At 43.2% G+C, this 15,770-nt stretch overlaps 1 protein-coding gene across 1 annotated transcript; it reads left to right on the top strand.

The window, feature by feature from the left end:
- Window positions 1–8,306: 8,306 nt before the first annotated feature.
- Window positions 8,307–13,702, top strand: CUNH20orf202 (chromosome unknown C20orf202 homolog). Its single transcript, XM_087188763.1, has 2 exons — window positions 8,307–9,166; window positions 12,685–13,702. Exons 1-2 carry the CDS (start codon window positions 9,101–9,103, stop codon window positions 12,916–12,918), a joined length of 300 nt encoding a protein of 99 aa, XP_087044889.1. The 5' UTR covers window positions 8,307–9,100; the 3' UTR covers window positions 12,919–13,702.
- The last annotated feature ends 2,068 nt before the right edge of the window (window positions 13,703–15,770 follow it).

Genomic DNA, 15,770 nt, shown 5'->3' with positions numbered 1-15,770 from the left:
CCAGCCCCCAACTGAAAGATATTCTATAAAATTCATACTAGTTTTCCTCAAAGATATCAAGATCATTAAAAGCAAGGAAAGTCTGAGAAACTGCCACAAACAAGAGAAGCCTAAGGAAACATTATAGTGAAATATAGTATGATATACTTAATGAGCTCCTGGGACAGAAAAAGTATAGCACATATAAACTGGGGAAATCTGAATACAATATGAGCTTTAGTTAATGATAATGTGTCAACATTGGGCCATTAATTGACACAAATGTACCACATTAATGTAAGATGCTAATGATAGGGAACATTGGCAGTGGGATACATAGGAACTCCCTGTACTACTCCTCCCTTTATAAATCTAAAATTGTTCTAAAAAATTATGTTGCCATTTTTAACAACAATGGGAAAGAATTATAAATATCTGGCTGGAAATTATGCCTTGGGCTTCCTGAGCATGGTGATGCATATACCTGGGCAGATCCAAAATCTTGGCTTCCATGGACATGAATAAACCAAGACTGGTCCTGCACCTACCCAGTGGGACTTCCATTTTGCACCTGAACAGTTCTGCTCCACTGAAAGCAGCAAGGACTTCTACTCTGAGGAGCACCTAATGGCACTGAGTGCCATGTTGAAAAACTGAAGTCCCTGTCCTACATACTCTGGAACAGGTCAGTGCAAGAGTGGCTTATGGTCATCTGTTAAGTCTGAATGTGTACTTGAACCTAAGAAGATCCCCTTTGGACTTTGCAGTGGGTAATACACCTGAGAATGATGTGACCAGATTTGCACTGTGAAAATCTTCTCCTGTCAGCTCTCAGGTACAGAGGAACATGAGAGAAAACAGATCATGTTAGAGGTTATTGTGGTCATGTTAGCACACAGTCAGTCCTCAAAAATTAGCTGCAATTATGTACCAAATGTATTGTGTAATCTGTGAAAGGAAGAATGGGGACCTCTTATTAGAGCATACTCTGAATCCAGAATATTCCAAAGGGTAGAGGTACATAACATGATTTTAGGTGTTACATAGATAAATATGTTCTCGGCTATCTATTGCTATGTAACAAACCACCCCATAACTTAGCAGCTTAGTAGGAAATCATCATTTATTTGCTCACAGTTTTGCAGTGTGTGCTGGTCTCAGTGAGGGCAGCTCAGTTCTCTTCCATACAGTGTCAACTAGGTGGCATGAATAGCTAGGTCACCATGTATCTGTAGACTTGATGATCCCTGTCAGCTGGGGGTTTGTGTCCTCTTCCATATGGGCCCTTCATGTGGCTAGCTTGGGCTTCCTTACACAATGCTGGTCTCCAGGTCATCAGAATGTGCACATCGCACTCAATGGTCGATTTCCCAGAGCACTAAAGAGGAAGCTGCTAGGCCGTCTTAAGATTGAAGCCTGGAACTGGCCGAGCACTTTCTTCACTGAATTTCGCTGCTTACTATAGGTCACAGGCCAGCCTGATTTCAAGAGGAGGGATCCATATAGAGTTATGAACACCAGCAGATATGGATCATTAAGGATCACCATGTAACAATCTTCTTTCACCTATACTTTAGCTACACACATGTGATTATCTTCAGTGGCTAAGTATTCATTTTAAATTATTTCAGGAAAATCTTTAACAAGCTCATGAAGCCACAGTTATCATGGGTAATATTACTTATGGTAGTGGCAGAAAAAAAATGAGTCTCTATGAAGTTGATGCAATAGAAACTGCTGTTTTCCTCCAATACTCACTCACATCCCCCTCTGTTTTTACACTGGGATAAAATCCTTGGTTTGTGCAAGCATAGTGTGTCCAGAACAAAGATTCCATTTCTCAGTCACCCTTGTAGCTAGGTATGTCCAAGTGGATGATAAGACATTAGGATATCAAAGGAGGTGGTATAGGAAAAAATGCATCGTATTGTGAAAGGAAGGAATCCTTCCTTCTTCTCTCTTTGTCTTTTATGCTGTCACAATGTAGACCTGATATTTGGCACTTAAGCAGCCATTTTGGACCATGAGATAGAAGCCCATTAAGGTGGGAGAGCAATAAAACTGAAGTTTTATTGGTACCTTGGTACCTGATGACCAGATGGAAATAATAGCCTGGAATAATTTCTCATATTTTTATGCTTGAGAGAAATAAACTTCTGCTTTACTGTTACTATTACTTGGGATTATCTATCACTCTGAAGGAGTATTCTTATCTAATATAGTCCATTTAAAGATAAACATAAGTATATCTAAGTCGAAGTGGTAGGAAACATTGAAAAGAAGGCATATGAGTGGCTGAATGTTGGAAAGTACAGATCCAGTCCAGCCTCATGTGTTCCAAATGAGAAAACCATGAAGCCAGGCTCAAGAAAGCCCTGTGGGTGATAGGAAAGAATAACCCAAGTTAGACTGAGGTTCACTGGGCAAAGAGGCGACAAGGAAAGTATTCCTGGAAGAGGAAACAACTGTACAAAGCTCAGAGATGAATAGCAACAAATTCCTTCTATGTTTATTTTATTTGATAAGTATTCATATAGTACTTCCCACCTCCACATATGCCAGGCTTGTTTTACAAATATCAATGCAATCATCTTAGTTACCAATCACCTAGCCACTATTATTATCTCCATTTTAGGAAAATTGAAGTACAAAGTGGTTAATGATTCTGTGTCCAAAGTCACACAGCTGATATCGAAACCAGACCTCGGCTTGGTGCTCTGAACCACTATGCCAGGTTTCATCATTTTTTTCATAGCAGTTACAAAATTCTCAAGAGTTTGTTAATATTCATCATATTTCCACATTTGGGAAAGTCAAGTACTAAGGAGAGAAGAGACTATGCTATGACCATACTGCCACACTGAAGTAGCAAAAGTCCAATCACATCTAAGGGCCTCTATCTCCCAGGTTGATTTGGGGACCTAGATAGACCTAAAATCCCAGGGCCCCTTCCCCCTCAGTGTGTACCTGTGTCCAAATCTGGCTGAACTCTAGTGTTTGGGTTTGTTTGTTTCCTCTTTACCCCTGGCCCTAGCCTGGCTCATCTGGATTCCCTAAAGTTGTAATGCTTTTGTGAAGCAATTCTGATCTCTCAGTAATAGGACCTGGCTCAGGGATTTAAGAGAATAAATCAGGGGCCATACTCCAGCCTCTGGAGGAGTGTCTACCTACCCACCCGTGCACACACATCTTCCATCTGTCCTACCAGCTTCCTCCTTCCACCTGGTCTGTCTAGCACTCTCAGCCTTGGGGAATTAAAAACTGAGGTCCTGTTTTCTCTCCCTGATGAGGAAGAGGGGAGGAGAGAGGAAATTGATACCCACATCCTCAGCCTCTGTGAGAGCAAATGTCCCCACTTGCAGTCCCTTGAAGGCAGAGACCATGTCATCTCTCATTCATGTGCCAGCACAAGGCCTAGTGCCCCAGAAGCACTAGATTAGCCACATTCAAGCCACTCCTTTGAGAGAGGCTAGGCCCAGGAGGAGAGAAGGGGATGGAGGTGCTTGATAGAGCTGCTCCTGTGTGATGGTCCCTGTGTGTTTTCTTACTTGACCCTCAGTGCTCAGACAGGTTGGCAACACAGAGCTCACTCACTGGAGGAGGGAACTGAGATTCCTGTTAGCGCAGCCACTGGCATCAGTCCAGCCAAGGCCAGCTTGAGGCCAAGGATACTCTTCTCAATGTCCCAGCTGCTTCACTAAAGGCTCCATGACTCATCAGGGTCAAGCTGCCCTTTGCCTCTGACAGAAATGTGTAGGAGAGTGTAATGGATACATGGACATGTGACAGGAGTGTATAGGCCACATGTACACAGGGACCATGGGTACAGAGCAGAAGGACTTGAATACCTGCATAGGGAACACTCATGTTGTTATGGTTTGTGTTTAGATGTCCCCCCAAAGCCTCATGCAGATGAGGTGGGACTTTCTTTTTCAGAAGTAATTGTATCTGGAATTTGTGATGCTGGGGTTAAGGGCATGTGATTACTAAACTACTACAATGTGAGTGATTAGTTTGGCACCACGCTAATCCCAGTAGTCTGAATAAGATAAAATGGGCAGAAAGATGCTTATAAACTTCTCTTTTTACCTTTGTTACCTTGTGTGAGACCAGGAAGGAAGGGCAGCCAGTACCCCACAGGTGCATCAGTGGGTAGATGACTGCCATGAGCAGTTGGGGCTCAGTCCTGCTGGGTTGAGTGTCATACTGCCAGGGAGCTGTGGGAATCGAGATATTTATCCCCCAGCCTCTGTCTGCTGTAGGCTGTTCTCTGTGCTTGAAGTCCATATTCTGCTCAGGTCAAGCACATCCCCTAAGCAGAGTCACATATGCCTGCAGTAGGAAGCCAGAGGCACATGTGGAGAAGGTGAGTAATGAGAGACCATGCAAGGGGCCCAACAGCATTTGCTATGGGACACAGGAGCCCAGAGAATATGTGTTCAGAACCCACAAGAACACAAATACAGGCATAGGCAGAAGCCTGCTGGATCAAGGCAAGGAGCCATAGAAGAGGTGGGGCCAGGACCTGGGCACCCTGGGTGCTTTGTCCCCACACTCCCTCTGGTTGGCATGATGGCACTAGCTTGCATGGTAGGAAGGGAGGGTGGGAGGGCTCAGAGGCTGTTACAGTGTGAAGTTTCTCTCTGTTAGACTTCACCTAGTTTGTATTTTGCAAAGTAAACAAGGTGCCCAAAATAGAAAAGGAGCCAGCTCCAAAGGTGGGAAGAGCCCCGGAGTAGGGGTTGAACATAGAGAAAGAGCTAAGTGACATCTCTGAGCCCACCTACTCCATCTGAGAGAGGGGAGTGACTCTGCCCCTGTGTGTCCACCTGCCACCCTTGGATCTGGGTCTCCCTCTCTACCCAGTGAGGGTCACAGAAGTCCTCTCTCTACTATGGATGTCACAGAGCTATTGGAAGGATCATTTTCAGTCATAAGAAAATACTTGAAGAGAATGAACCTTTAAATATATAAGTAGGGGTATTATGGAAAAGTATTGAGTGGGGAAGTCAGGAACTCAACTTCAGCTCTAGCTTTGCTGCTATATTGTTAGGATATTTGTTTGATTCCTGTAACAAGAAAAAGTGAAAATAATTATGTCATCAATAAAACAGAACTCATTTCTCTCTCCTAAAAAGTTTCCTTGAGGGTTGATGCTGACATGGTGGCTAACCAATTGCAAGGGTTCCTTCTATCTTGTTCTGTCATCCTCATCTTGTGGGTTTCTTGTTGTAGGGACAACATACACAAGACCCACAACTTGAAGGAGAAGAGGTTTTTCTGGCTCACGCTTTTAGTTCATGGTTAGCTGGCTCAAAGACAGGAACAGGATGACAAATGGACATGGTGGAGGAAAATGTGCTCAACTCATGGCATTCAGGAAGCAGAGAGGAGGGGCTGAGGACAAGAATATACCTTTCCACATCATGCTTCTGGTGACTCACCTCCAGCTAGGCCCACTTCCTAACACTGCATTTAGCTACCGAACTCAACAATCACTTTCCACACACATGAGAATATGGGGAGACATTTTAGATCTAATTCATAACATGCCCAAGATGGCTGCTCCAGCTCCAACTCTTATTGCTGCTTTGAAGTCCACAGATGGAGCACAGTGGGATGGGGGATTATGAATGTATAATCTCCATTGGTGTCCCATTGGCCAGGATTTAATTATAGGCCACATTTATCCACAAGGGAGCCTGGGAAATATTAGTATTTTGCCCTGTAAGAAAGGAAGACGGTACTGAAGAATATCCTGTAATCCTTGTTATAGCTGCTTATTTGCTTGAGGAACTCACAACCCCATCTGAGACATAGTTTCTTCATTTGCAAATTCATTCATTAATTTTATATATATACAAATTCATTTGATTCATACCTGCATACATGCATACATAAACACACACATATATATCAGGCATATGGGGCAGAAAGTAAGATTTTTGAACCAGTTGATTGCTAATGGACCATAAGCTCTGTGAGGTCCCTCTTGCTCACCACTGTGTCCCCAGTTGCATTGCAGGGTCTGGCCCATGGAAACTATACTTTTGACTGTCCATGGATGAAGAATGAATGGCCACTCTGGCTTTCATATTTGGTGGTGCATTTTTCCTCATTGAAGGGTTGAAGTTCTTTCCCTGTCCAGGTCTCCTGGCTCTATAACCCCACATCACCATGTGCCAAAGCGTTTCTGAGCCTTTGAAGTAAAATGTGCTCTGAGACAGAATCCTGAGTGGGATTATTAAAAATAAATGAATGTGCATCAGAACAAGTTAACCACAGAAAGAGTATTCCAGGATAATTAGTCATCAGGGCTGGAGGCCAGGTGGAGAGCAGCAGACACTAACTATTGAGCCTTCCTGTTCAGGCCACTCCTGGGTAGAGCAGAGAACACACAGGGTGGCTCGAGCCCCTGCCTGCCCTTTATATTTTATAATTGGCAAGACTCTCCTCACTCTGGGCAAGGGGAGCAATTTTAATTCCAGCTCTGTTGCCCATCTGCTAGAGTAACCCTAGGAAAATCTATGCCTCTCTAAGCCTCAGTTTCCTCACCTATAAAAAGTGGCTAATAATAGGATCCATTGATAGTCATCTATAAAATGCAGATAATGATGATACTTACCTCAGAGGGACAGGTTCCTAAATCTTCTCAGTTTGCCATACCCTTACCATCTCAGTACTTTTTCAATGTGCCATGCCCAAAGGAATACTTAACATTTTCTAAATACTGTAGTTTCAGATAACTTAATAATAGCTGTTTTTACTGCATCTGGTGGTTGTTATTGTATTTCTCTCAAACTTTTAACTGTTTTTGCGCTGCTGTGCAGAATTTTCTGCTGTGCCTGAGAGTGCCTCAGCACACAGTTTGGGAACTGCAGTCCCAATAAAGTTTTGAAGATGTAATGAGGTTGTGTATGTCAAGGTTTAGCATGACAGAGTAGGAGATCAATACTGTAAGTGTTTGGGCCAGGGATTTAGCTCAGTGGTTCCGGCGCCTGCCTCACAAGTGCAAGGTCCCGAGTTCAATCCCTGGTACCAAAAAAAAAAAAAAAAAAAAAAAATACTCTAAGTGTTAGCAGTCCCAAATTATCCTCCAAGTCTCATTCTGAGATTACCTTCTCTTTAGTTCTTTCTGTGTCTCTCTCCATCGTCATGCATCCATACCTCCTGCTTCTGAATCTTGCCATCATGTGGCCTCAGCTTGCCACCTCCCTCTGGGCCCCTCTAAGCCTGTGGCCTCATTTTTTTTAACTGACTGCCAGTTCCACTTCTCCTTCTCCCTGACTCTCCCCTCTTGCCTGATCTCCTTGTAGATAGGTGTCCATCCTTGCCCCTTATAAGGCTCAGTGTTGGTCATGTGATTCACTTTGCCCAGAGGTGGGTAGAAAAAGGGACAATGTTACAGTTCTGTACTTAGGTATTAAGTGGCATCACATGGTTCCATTTGCTCCCTTATTTTTTTCCACTGTCAAGAGAAGAGTATGTCCCAGCAACCCAGCAATGCCAGGAGGCCACCAGGAGACCATGAGGCTGGAGACCTGAAGATGTGCAACCTGAAGACCATCCCACCAACTCACAAACTCATGTGCAAAAATAGATGATTGCTTTTGTTTGGATAGGTGTCCCCAAAGACCCAAGTGTTGTTAAAGGCTTGGTCTAGGCCCCATGGTGCCATTGAGAGGTGTTGAAACCTTTAAGAGGTGGTATTAGAGGGAGGTCTTCCAGTTTCTATGAAGGGGACATTGGAACCTCACTTATGGGAGTGGTTTTTCTGTGTGTGCTGTCATTTTGGATTATGAATTCATCTAAGCTTTATCTGTGGGGATCTTGTGCAGCCAAGGCTGAGAACAAATCCCTCCAACAAGAAATGAGCTTGTTTTGCTGGTCACTTCAGATCTTTACGTGAGATCACTATGCTAATTCTCGGTTTAGGGTTCCTAGTTTACATGAATAAAATAAAAAAAATTTTTTTTTTTGGTACCGGGAATCAAACTTGGGTCCTTGCGCTTGCGCAGCAGGCGGTGAAACCACTGAGCTAAATCCCTGGCTAAAATAAATTTTTTTAAAACCCTAAATGAGAGTAGATTGTATTGTTTGTTTCCATCTGCTAGGATATTAGTTCCATGAAAACAAGGTCATTGTCTTTCTGGTTTGGGATACACACCCAGTGCCTGGAGTAGAACTTGGCACATAGTAAACATTCAATAAGTGTTTATTGGAAGGGATAATTAAAGAATATCCACTTCATAGTGTGTTGTAAAGAATAAATGAGGGGAGCTCATTAGAACTGTGGTTGCCTGCAAATAGCAGGGTGCCCAATTACACAGGGAGTCTGTTGTCTCACCTAACAGGCAGATGCTGCTACTGATTCTGTGACTCGATGATTTCAAATCTCTTTAATTTTTTTGGCCTTTGTCTTATGGTTGCATGATGGTTGCTGTAGTTCCAAGCATCACATCCACATTCAAGGCAGAAGGGAAGGGAAAGTAGGAGTGAAGGAAATACATTTGTAACATTTTCCCTTTTATTAGGAAGGTAAATGATTTTTTTAAAGTGCAACAGCAAATTTTTTCTTTGATCTCATTTGATAGAAATGGGTCACAGGGCATTCTGGAAGTGAGAGAACTTAAAAAGTAAGACTTTCCTTTTATCTAGATGCCTTAGATAAGTGAGGGAGGAAAGAGAGGCTCTGGGGCCACAGGTGGAATATCTACCCCAAAGAAGGCATATATACACTTTATATGTAAAGTACAGAACAACTCTTAGAAAGGGACACACAGCTCATGATAACCGTTATTGGCATCATTTAAAGCTTTGTGGTCCCTGATCCTATTGACATCAGATCTTCTTGGCTTCTGAAACTGGTAGGCACTGAGGTCCCCATGCTAATGTTCTCCCTCCCCTCTTCTTTGTTCTGCTCAAAGCACTGAAGCCTGTTTTTAAAAAAAAATCAAATTACATTTTCTAATGTGAGCTACTTCCTGCCCTCATTAACTCCATCCTCAGTGACTTGCCTGGAACCTGCAGGCAGCCTAAAGGAGGTCCAGGACTGTACAGTCAAAGGCCCTTCAGGCCCATAGCAGGTCATTGTCAGGGTCTCTATCTCAAGGACACTGAGATGAAAACAGCAGGAGAGCCAGTCCTGAATCTTGGGCAGACCCTGGAGTGGCTGAGGAGGGAGCTGGTAAGTCTTGGCATTTCTTTTTCCTCATATTTCCCAAGGTCTCCTGGTCCCCCTGACAGGTGCTCTATTGGCTGGACAGAGGTGGCAGGCTGAAGTGTGGCCCTGTAGGTGCCCCTCTGGGACCAGCCATACAATACAGGGTCACTATCTCAGGTTCTGGGATAAGTAGGCCATGACCTACACTGAAGGCGCTGGATGCTGTGCTCGCCAGACTGGTTTTAGAATGATACTGGATCCTGGGAATGTGCCCAGCTCTGCTTCTGTGTGACCTCCCCTGGGTAGCTTTATGTCATCTAGCCTCAGTTTCTTCATCACAAAATGAGGATAACAATAGCACCAACCTTGGAGAGGTTATCAGAAGTATTCCAAGAGAAGGGCTTGTCATTCACCTAGTATATGCTTGGCACCAGATGTTATAACCCAGACTCTAGTGGACAAGGAGCACTTCATGTCTTAGCCTAGATCCTCCAGAAAACAGAGGCTTGGGCAAGGATGAAGGAGCTAACAATGCACATGGTTCTACCATGTGCCACGGGCATAGAATGGGCATTTTCCTCCACTCCCTATTCTTTCTCTTTCAGCACTTTGGGTTTGTACCCCATATGCATTGTTAGCTAAGCCTAAGTGGAGATCGACTAGTGCCCAGATTGCCTATTTCCCCATAGAAGAAGACCAGGCAGCAAGGGAGCCAGGGTCCTATCCAGAGCTCAGCTACCAAAGCCCAAGCACCTGTATCGTCGAAAGACCCTAGAACTTTCTAACAGATCCCTGACTTTTTGATTAATTTACACAATTCCCTAAGGGCCCCCCTGGAGGCCACACAAGATGCTCCCTTGACTGTTGTCAGGGGAGGACCCCTACTAGACAATCACTTTATGCAGCAAAGGGACACAATAAATCAGGAAGGCCAGTGACCACCATGGGCAAAAGTAAGGTGCTCTCCCTCTTTTCCTGGCATCCTGTGAGCCCCCAAATCTTGGTGGGTCCATAAGAGGGGAAGCAGCTGCAGCCATCTATGGCAACTATGCTCACCAACCTGATGTCTGAGTTCCTAGTTCGTACAGAGGGAAGTAGAGCTGTGCAGTGAGAAGGTTGAAAGCACTTCCCTGCTGCAGAAGCCAGTTTGGTCAGGAATTCTGGCCTTCCAAGTCAGAGGCATCAGGCCTACCACCTCCCTTAACACTGCTGTGGTGCTCATACTCCATCATGTTCTCACCAACACGTATTCAGAGGTGGTGCTAAAAGTTGGACAAAAAGATATATAGGAAAACCGTAGAAAACACAGGCTCAATGTTTGCCTGGGATGAGATGGCCCAACCCTCTCCAGGTAAGCCAGAAGAATCCTCATCCTCAGGGAGGCAGTCTGCACTGCCCCTTCCCCTTTCCAGATTCTCTTCCCAGTCTCTCTGGGCAGTGCTACTAATGCTCAAGGGAGGACACAGACTTGGCCTTTTCATTTGTAAAGCAGTTGGTATGAAAATCAAAGTACTTTTGTATGTGTGTGTGTGTGTATGTGTGTGTGTGTGTGTGTTAGTTCTGAAAATCAAACCACAGGGCCTTGCAAATGCTACACAGAACTACTACCACTGAGCTATACCCTAGCCACTACCCCCACCCCCACCCCGATGCTATTTTTAAGAGAGAAGTAATATTTATCATTTTCTCTTGTAAAGTTAGACAGAGTATGAGAGAAGTTGAAAATCTGCTTGTATGATCGTGGATTCTGCCTTGACCACAGTCAGAAGGGAAAACTGAGACTCTTTCACAGTGATCACCTCTGGGAAGAAAGAGGTTGAGTTGTGAGGTTGGAGTGAGCTGGGACAGCTTTTAGCTGCAACTGGCCTCGTTTCTTCAGGTTCCACATCGGAAGAGTTGACCAACCATAGATTGAAAGCATTGTATTTGTGTGAAAAAAAATGTGTCTCTATTAAACATGTACAGACTTTTCTTCCTTGTCCTTGTTCCACACACATAGCATTAAAATTGTAGTTGATACTCTAAGAAACCTATAGAGGAGGATTGTGTTAGGTTATATGCAAATACTACATTTCATATAAGGGACTTGGATATTCTTGGATTTTGGGATCCACAGGGGTGCTGGTACCCATCCCCCTACACACAGAGGTAACTGGATATGCCATTTTGTGCTTTTTAAATGTTGTATCATGTGTAAAAATTACCTAGTGAGAAACCAAAGTTTTAACATTTTAAAAGAGGACTTAAAACAGAAAATGCATGAAAAAATTGCAACAGGAAAGAAGGATTACAGTGGGTAACTGATGATAGCAGAGTTCTTACGCAGCAATTCACAAAACTTTTGGTCTTAGGATCCCTTTATGTGTCTCAAAATTACTAAGCAAATCAAATCTCTTGTTATGTGAATTGCAGCTATCAATACTGACTGAATTAGAAATCAGAGCTGATAAATTTATTTATTAATGGAGTTTAAAAATAAATTCTTTACATGTTTTTGTTTGTTTTGTTTGTTTTTGACAGTGAGGGTCTCACTATGGAGTTTAGACTGGCCTTGAACTCACTATATAGTCCAAGCTGGCCTCAAACTCATGGCAATCATCCTGCCTCAGCCTCCTGAGTGCCAGGATTACAGGCATGTGCCACCACACTTGGCTCTTTAGATGTTAATAAAACAGTATTTATTTAAAATTTAAAATAACTATTTTTCAAAGCAAATATTTAGTGAGAAGAGTGGCACTGTGTCACATTGTTGCAAATCACTTTAAGTCCTTTGCCCATTTTTTTTTTGGTACTGGGAATCAAACTCAGGACCTTGCGTTTGCGAGGCAGGCACAGTGCCACTGAGCTAAATCCCCGGCCTGCAAATCACTTTAGTATCTGGTTTAACAGAAGACAGCTGCATTCTCCTATCTGCTTCTGCATTCAATTTATTGAGATATTACATGTCATTAGCTTCTAGAAAACACCACTGTATACTAACAAGAAAATGAGAGTGCAAAAGGAAAATACTGAGTATTGTAATGAAAGTAGGTTTTATTTTGGTACCAGGGATCGAACTCGGGTCCCTGCACCTGCACAGCAGGTGGCAAAACCACTGAGCTAAATCCCTGGCCATGAAAGTAGTTTTAACCTTACTGATCCTATAAAGACCTTTTGGTACCCAAGTATTCCCAGACCATGTGTCAGGAACCACTGTTCTAAAGGGCTCAGCCTGCCTAGTTTACTTCACTTTGTTTTAATATGAAAGGAGCCACTATCACCTTAATGCCAGTAAAATTATTTGTTTCAGTGAGGATTAAAGAATATAATGGAGTTATGCCTGTCACATTTTAGAGTGTATATTCCAGTGGGCTAATTCATTTGTTCCTCCTAAGGACCCTGAAAGGTAAGTTATTTGCTTTGTACCTTTCAGATAAAGAATGTGAGGCTTGTGCTGTGTGGTGTGGCTCCCAGAAAGCTTGTCTCTGCCAAGGAGAGGCTTGACAAGGCAGAGGGGGAACCAGAGCTTTTCATGCCCCTCACCGACTCTTTTTGTCTCCCAGTCTGAGATGCAGATCCAGGACCAGCATCTCCTGCTTACACTGAGGCATCTCCACGGTGTTCTGGAGGAGCTTCGCACACAGACCGCCCAATGGGAGGATGGCAGGTCCAGCGAGGGGACATCCCCCATCAGAGGAAGAGCAGGCTCTGAAAGCAGGGGCTGCCAGACAGTCACTTCCAGGCGGCTGGCCCAGCTCCTGAAAGGGGAAGAAAGCAGAAGAAGCTCACTTCCTTAATTGGCCAGAGATGACACTGGCCCCAGCCCTGCCACCTCTAATCTAAACTTTGTGATTCTTGGGAGGAGAGAGCGTTGTTATAGGAGTCATGAAGTCAGGGCTCAAGGTTCATCTCTGCTGTGTCCCTGGATCCGTCACTCAACTTCTCTATGTCTTTGGTTCCCTTTCTGTCACTTATCAGAGAGTTTTTTTGTGAGGCATAAATAAAGTAGCAGATGTGAACATGCTTTTTACTGGGGATTGAACATGCTTTTTACTGGACTTTATGGTTTTGAGGCAGGTGGCGGCATCACTGAGCTAAATCCCTGGCCCAGATGTGAACATGCTTTAAAAGCACAAATGTGTTACATAGCTTCTCACAAGCACCCATGGCTATAATCCTATGCTTGAAAATTTCATACAAAGCAATTACTAAAAAAAAGAGAAAGATTTGATGTGGAAGAATGGTCCTAGCACTGCCATGGTGAAAAAATCGGAATCTTATGCAGTGATCCTTCCCCAGAGATCCTCCTCTGGGTCTTCTGTCTTCTCCCCCAGCCTTCTCAACCTCCTTCATCTGTTAACAAAAGGCCCTGGTCCCACCCTGGCCATGGGACGGGCACATGACCAGGCCTGGCCAATTAGATAACTCAAGGTTGTCCTAAGAACAGGATTGGCTTAATAGGTGGGCATATGTCTCAGCAAATCTCCCTGGGATTGCTGTCTGAATGCTCTTTTTACTATAGTTACAAAGCAGAGGCAGCCAGTGGTCATGTTTACTGCTAGGTAGAAAAGACACGCTTATAGCAGGAAAGAAAAAGACAAATCTTTAAAGAGAATAAAGAGAGGGCCGCACAAGAGATGGACAGAGAAGAAGAGCACTGGTTCTTTTTAGATCCTAGTTTTGTGCTCTAGTTTGAGTTACCTCTGCATTTTTTTCAATACATGCATTGTATTTTTATTAGTACATGTTTGCAGTACATAATGATTACATTCATTGTGAGGTGTCAGTACATGTACATAACACATTTTAGTTCTTTTTTTTATATCCCTTTTCTCTCCCAGCTGTCTCTGTGTTTCCCTCCCCCCCCTCCTTGACTTTTGCATTCTTATTCTTTCTGGTAAATTCTACCACCCACAGCCACACACACACTCAGGTTTGTGTCTGCTGAAGCTTATTTGAGTAGGCTTTCCCTCATTTGCAACCAAAACACTCCCAAGAAACACAATCCAGATGTTCAAAAAAGCAAAGGAGAAATCAGTAAGAGAGTGGCCTAGCATTCATTCAGGGTTTGTGGCAATGACCTCCTCCATAACAGCAGGCAGCAAGGCTCATGTACAGCAGGACACTCAATTGTGTGGGGTGTTGTAATCATAACCATGAAAATCATGTCTGCCTCTAAGAAGGATTAAAACAAAAAGTTGAAAATAAAAATCATGGTATGGGGACGTTCAAGTTACAGTAGGCCTTTTGGTTTTTGAAAATCTGCTTGCAAGTTAGAATATTGTTCTTAGAATTTTGAAAAAGTAAGTTCATTGCTTGCAGAGTCCGAGTGGAAGGGTGCATTGTAAGTACTATGTTTACAATCAGATTAATTTGGGATTTTTATATAATATTTGATAATATAAAAAGTACCCGCTCTGTGATGTAGGGGCTGGGACCTTGCCACCCACATTTCTCCTTCTTAGACTCTGTTAGTCTTTGCCAATAAACAAATAAGGTTGAACTCCAAAGCTAGAGTAAAGAGAAGGGGCTCCATGTCCTGCAGGCTTCTTGCTGCTCTGAGCATTCCCTGCAAAGCTGTTTACCTCACAACAGAGGTCTCTTCTATGCCACCAGCTCCTTCTCTAGGACCTAGCCTTCTAGGACCTGGCTTCTAGGACCCTTTGCTGAAGCTCAGAGACACCAGCCCAGCTGAGCACAGCTCCACAGAGCTCTTCCTTTGAGTTTTTAGGTTTTAATAGTTTTAGCTTCTTTTCTTTGTTCCTTCAGCCCTCGGGGTGGTAGATGCTTCCTGTAATTGCTTCCTTATTCTTTTTATAACCTTACAGTCACCCAGTTAACAACTATACCTAGTTAACAATTCTTTATATTACATTCTTTGTGTTAAAAGAAAACTGGTGTGGTTTCTGTCTCCTACCTGTCCCTGACTGACAATCTTTTGCTATTCTTACCAGTGCCACCGTAACTACACTTGTTCATGTCTCTTGATGCACAAGTACATGATCGTCTAAAATACATATCTAGAGTTGAATTGAGGGAATGTGAACTCTCAAGTTTACAAGAAACCTGTTTCACAACATAGGTCATCCACCTGCACCCTACGAGTAGCATAAAAGAGTTTCATGGGTCCCCCATCTGGCCAACTCTTGATGTTAGCAATCTTAGTTTTGCCAATGTAATGGACACAAAATGGTAGTATTAGATTGTCATCCTAGAACTGGAGATATAGCTCAGTTGTAGAGCATTTGCCTAGCAACTGCAAAGTCCTGGGTTCAATCCCCAGACCCCCCCAAAATGAACACACATTTTGAGGTGAGAATGTAGCTCAGTGTTAGTTTGCCTAAGATCGTCATCTTGATCTTAATTTGCATGATCCTAATTACAAGCATGGTTGTTAACCTGAGTTTTAATTCCAGCTCTACCTTCACTTACTTTTTGATCTCAGGTAAATTGTTCAGCCTCTCTGAGCCTCAATTACCTAATCTATATAAAGGAGATAATATTTACACATAGGATCTTTGTGCATATTAAATGGGATAATACATATAAATCATTTTATACAACACTTGGCCCTGGAAAGGCTAATAAATGGCAGCTTGTTATTATTGCCATGTGAGTAGAGGCTGATTTGTGAAACTGACAATTACAA

The sequence above is a fragment of the Heterocephalus glaber genome, unplaced genomic scaffold (assembly GCF_053883595.1).
Source record: "Heterocephalus glaber isolate CG9 unplaced genomic scaffold, H.glaber_assembly_v1.0 deba00001532, whole genome shotgun sequence".
Lineage (NCBI taxonomy): Eukaryota > Metazoa > Chordata > Mammalia > Rodentia > Bathyergidae > Heterocephalus > Heterocephalus glaber.
The sequence above is the reverse complement of the archived record's forward strand: the minus strand, read 5'-3'. Positions and strand labels throughout refer to the sequence as shown.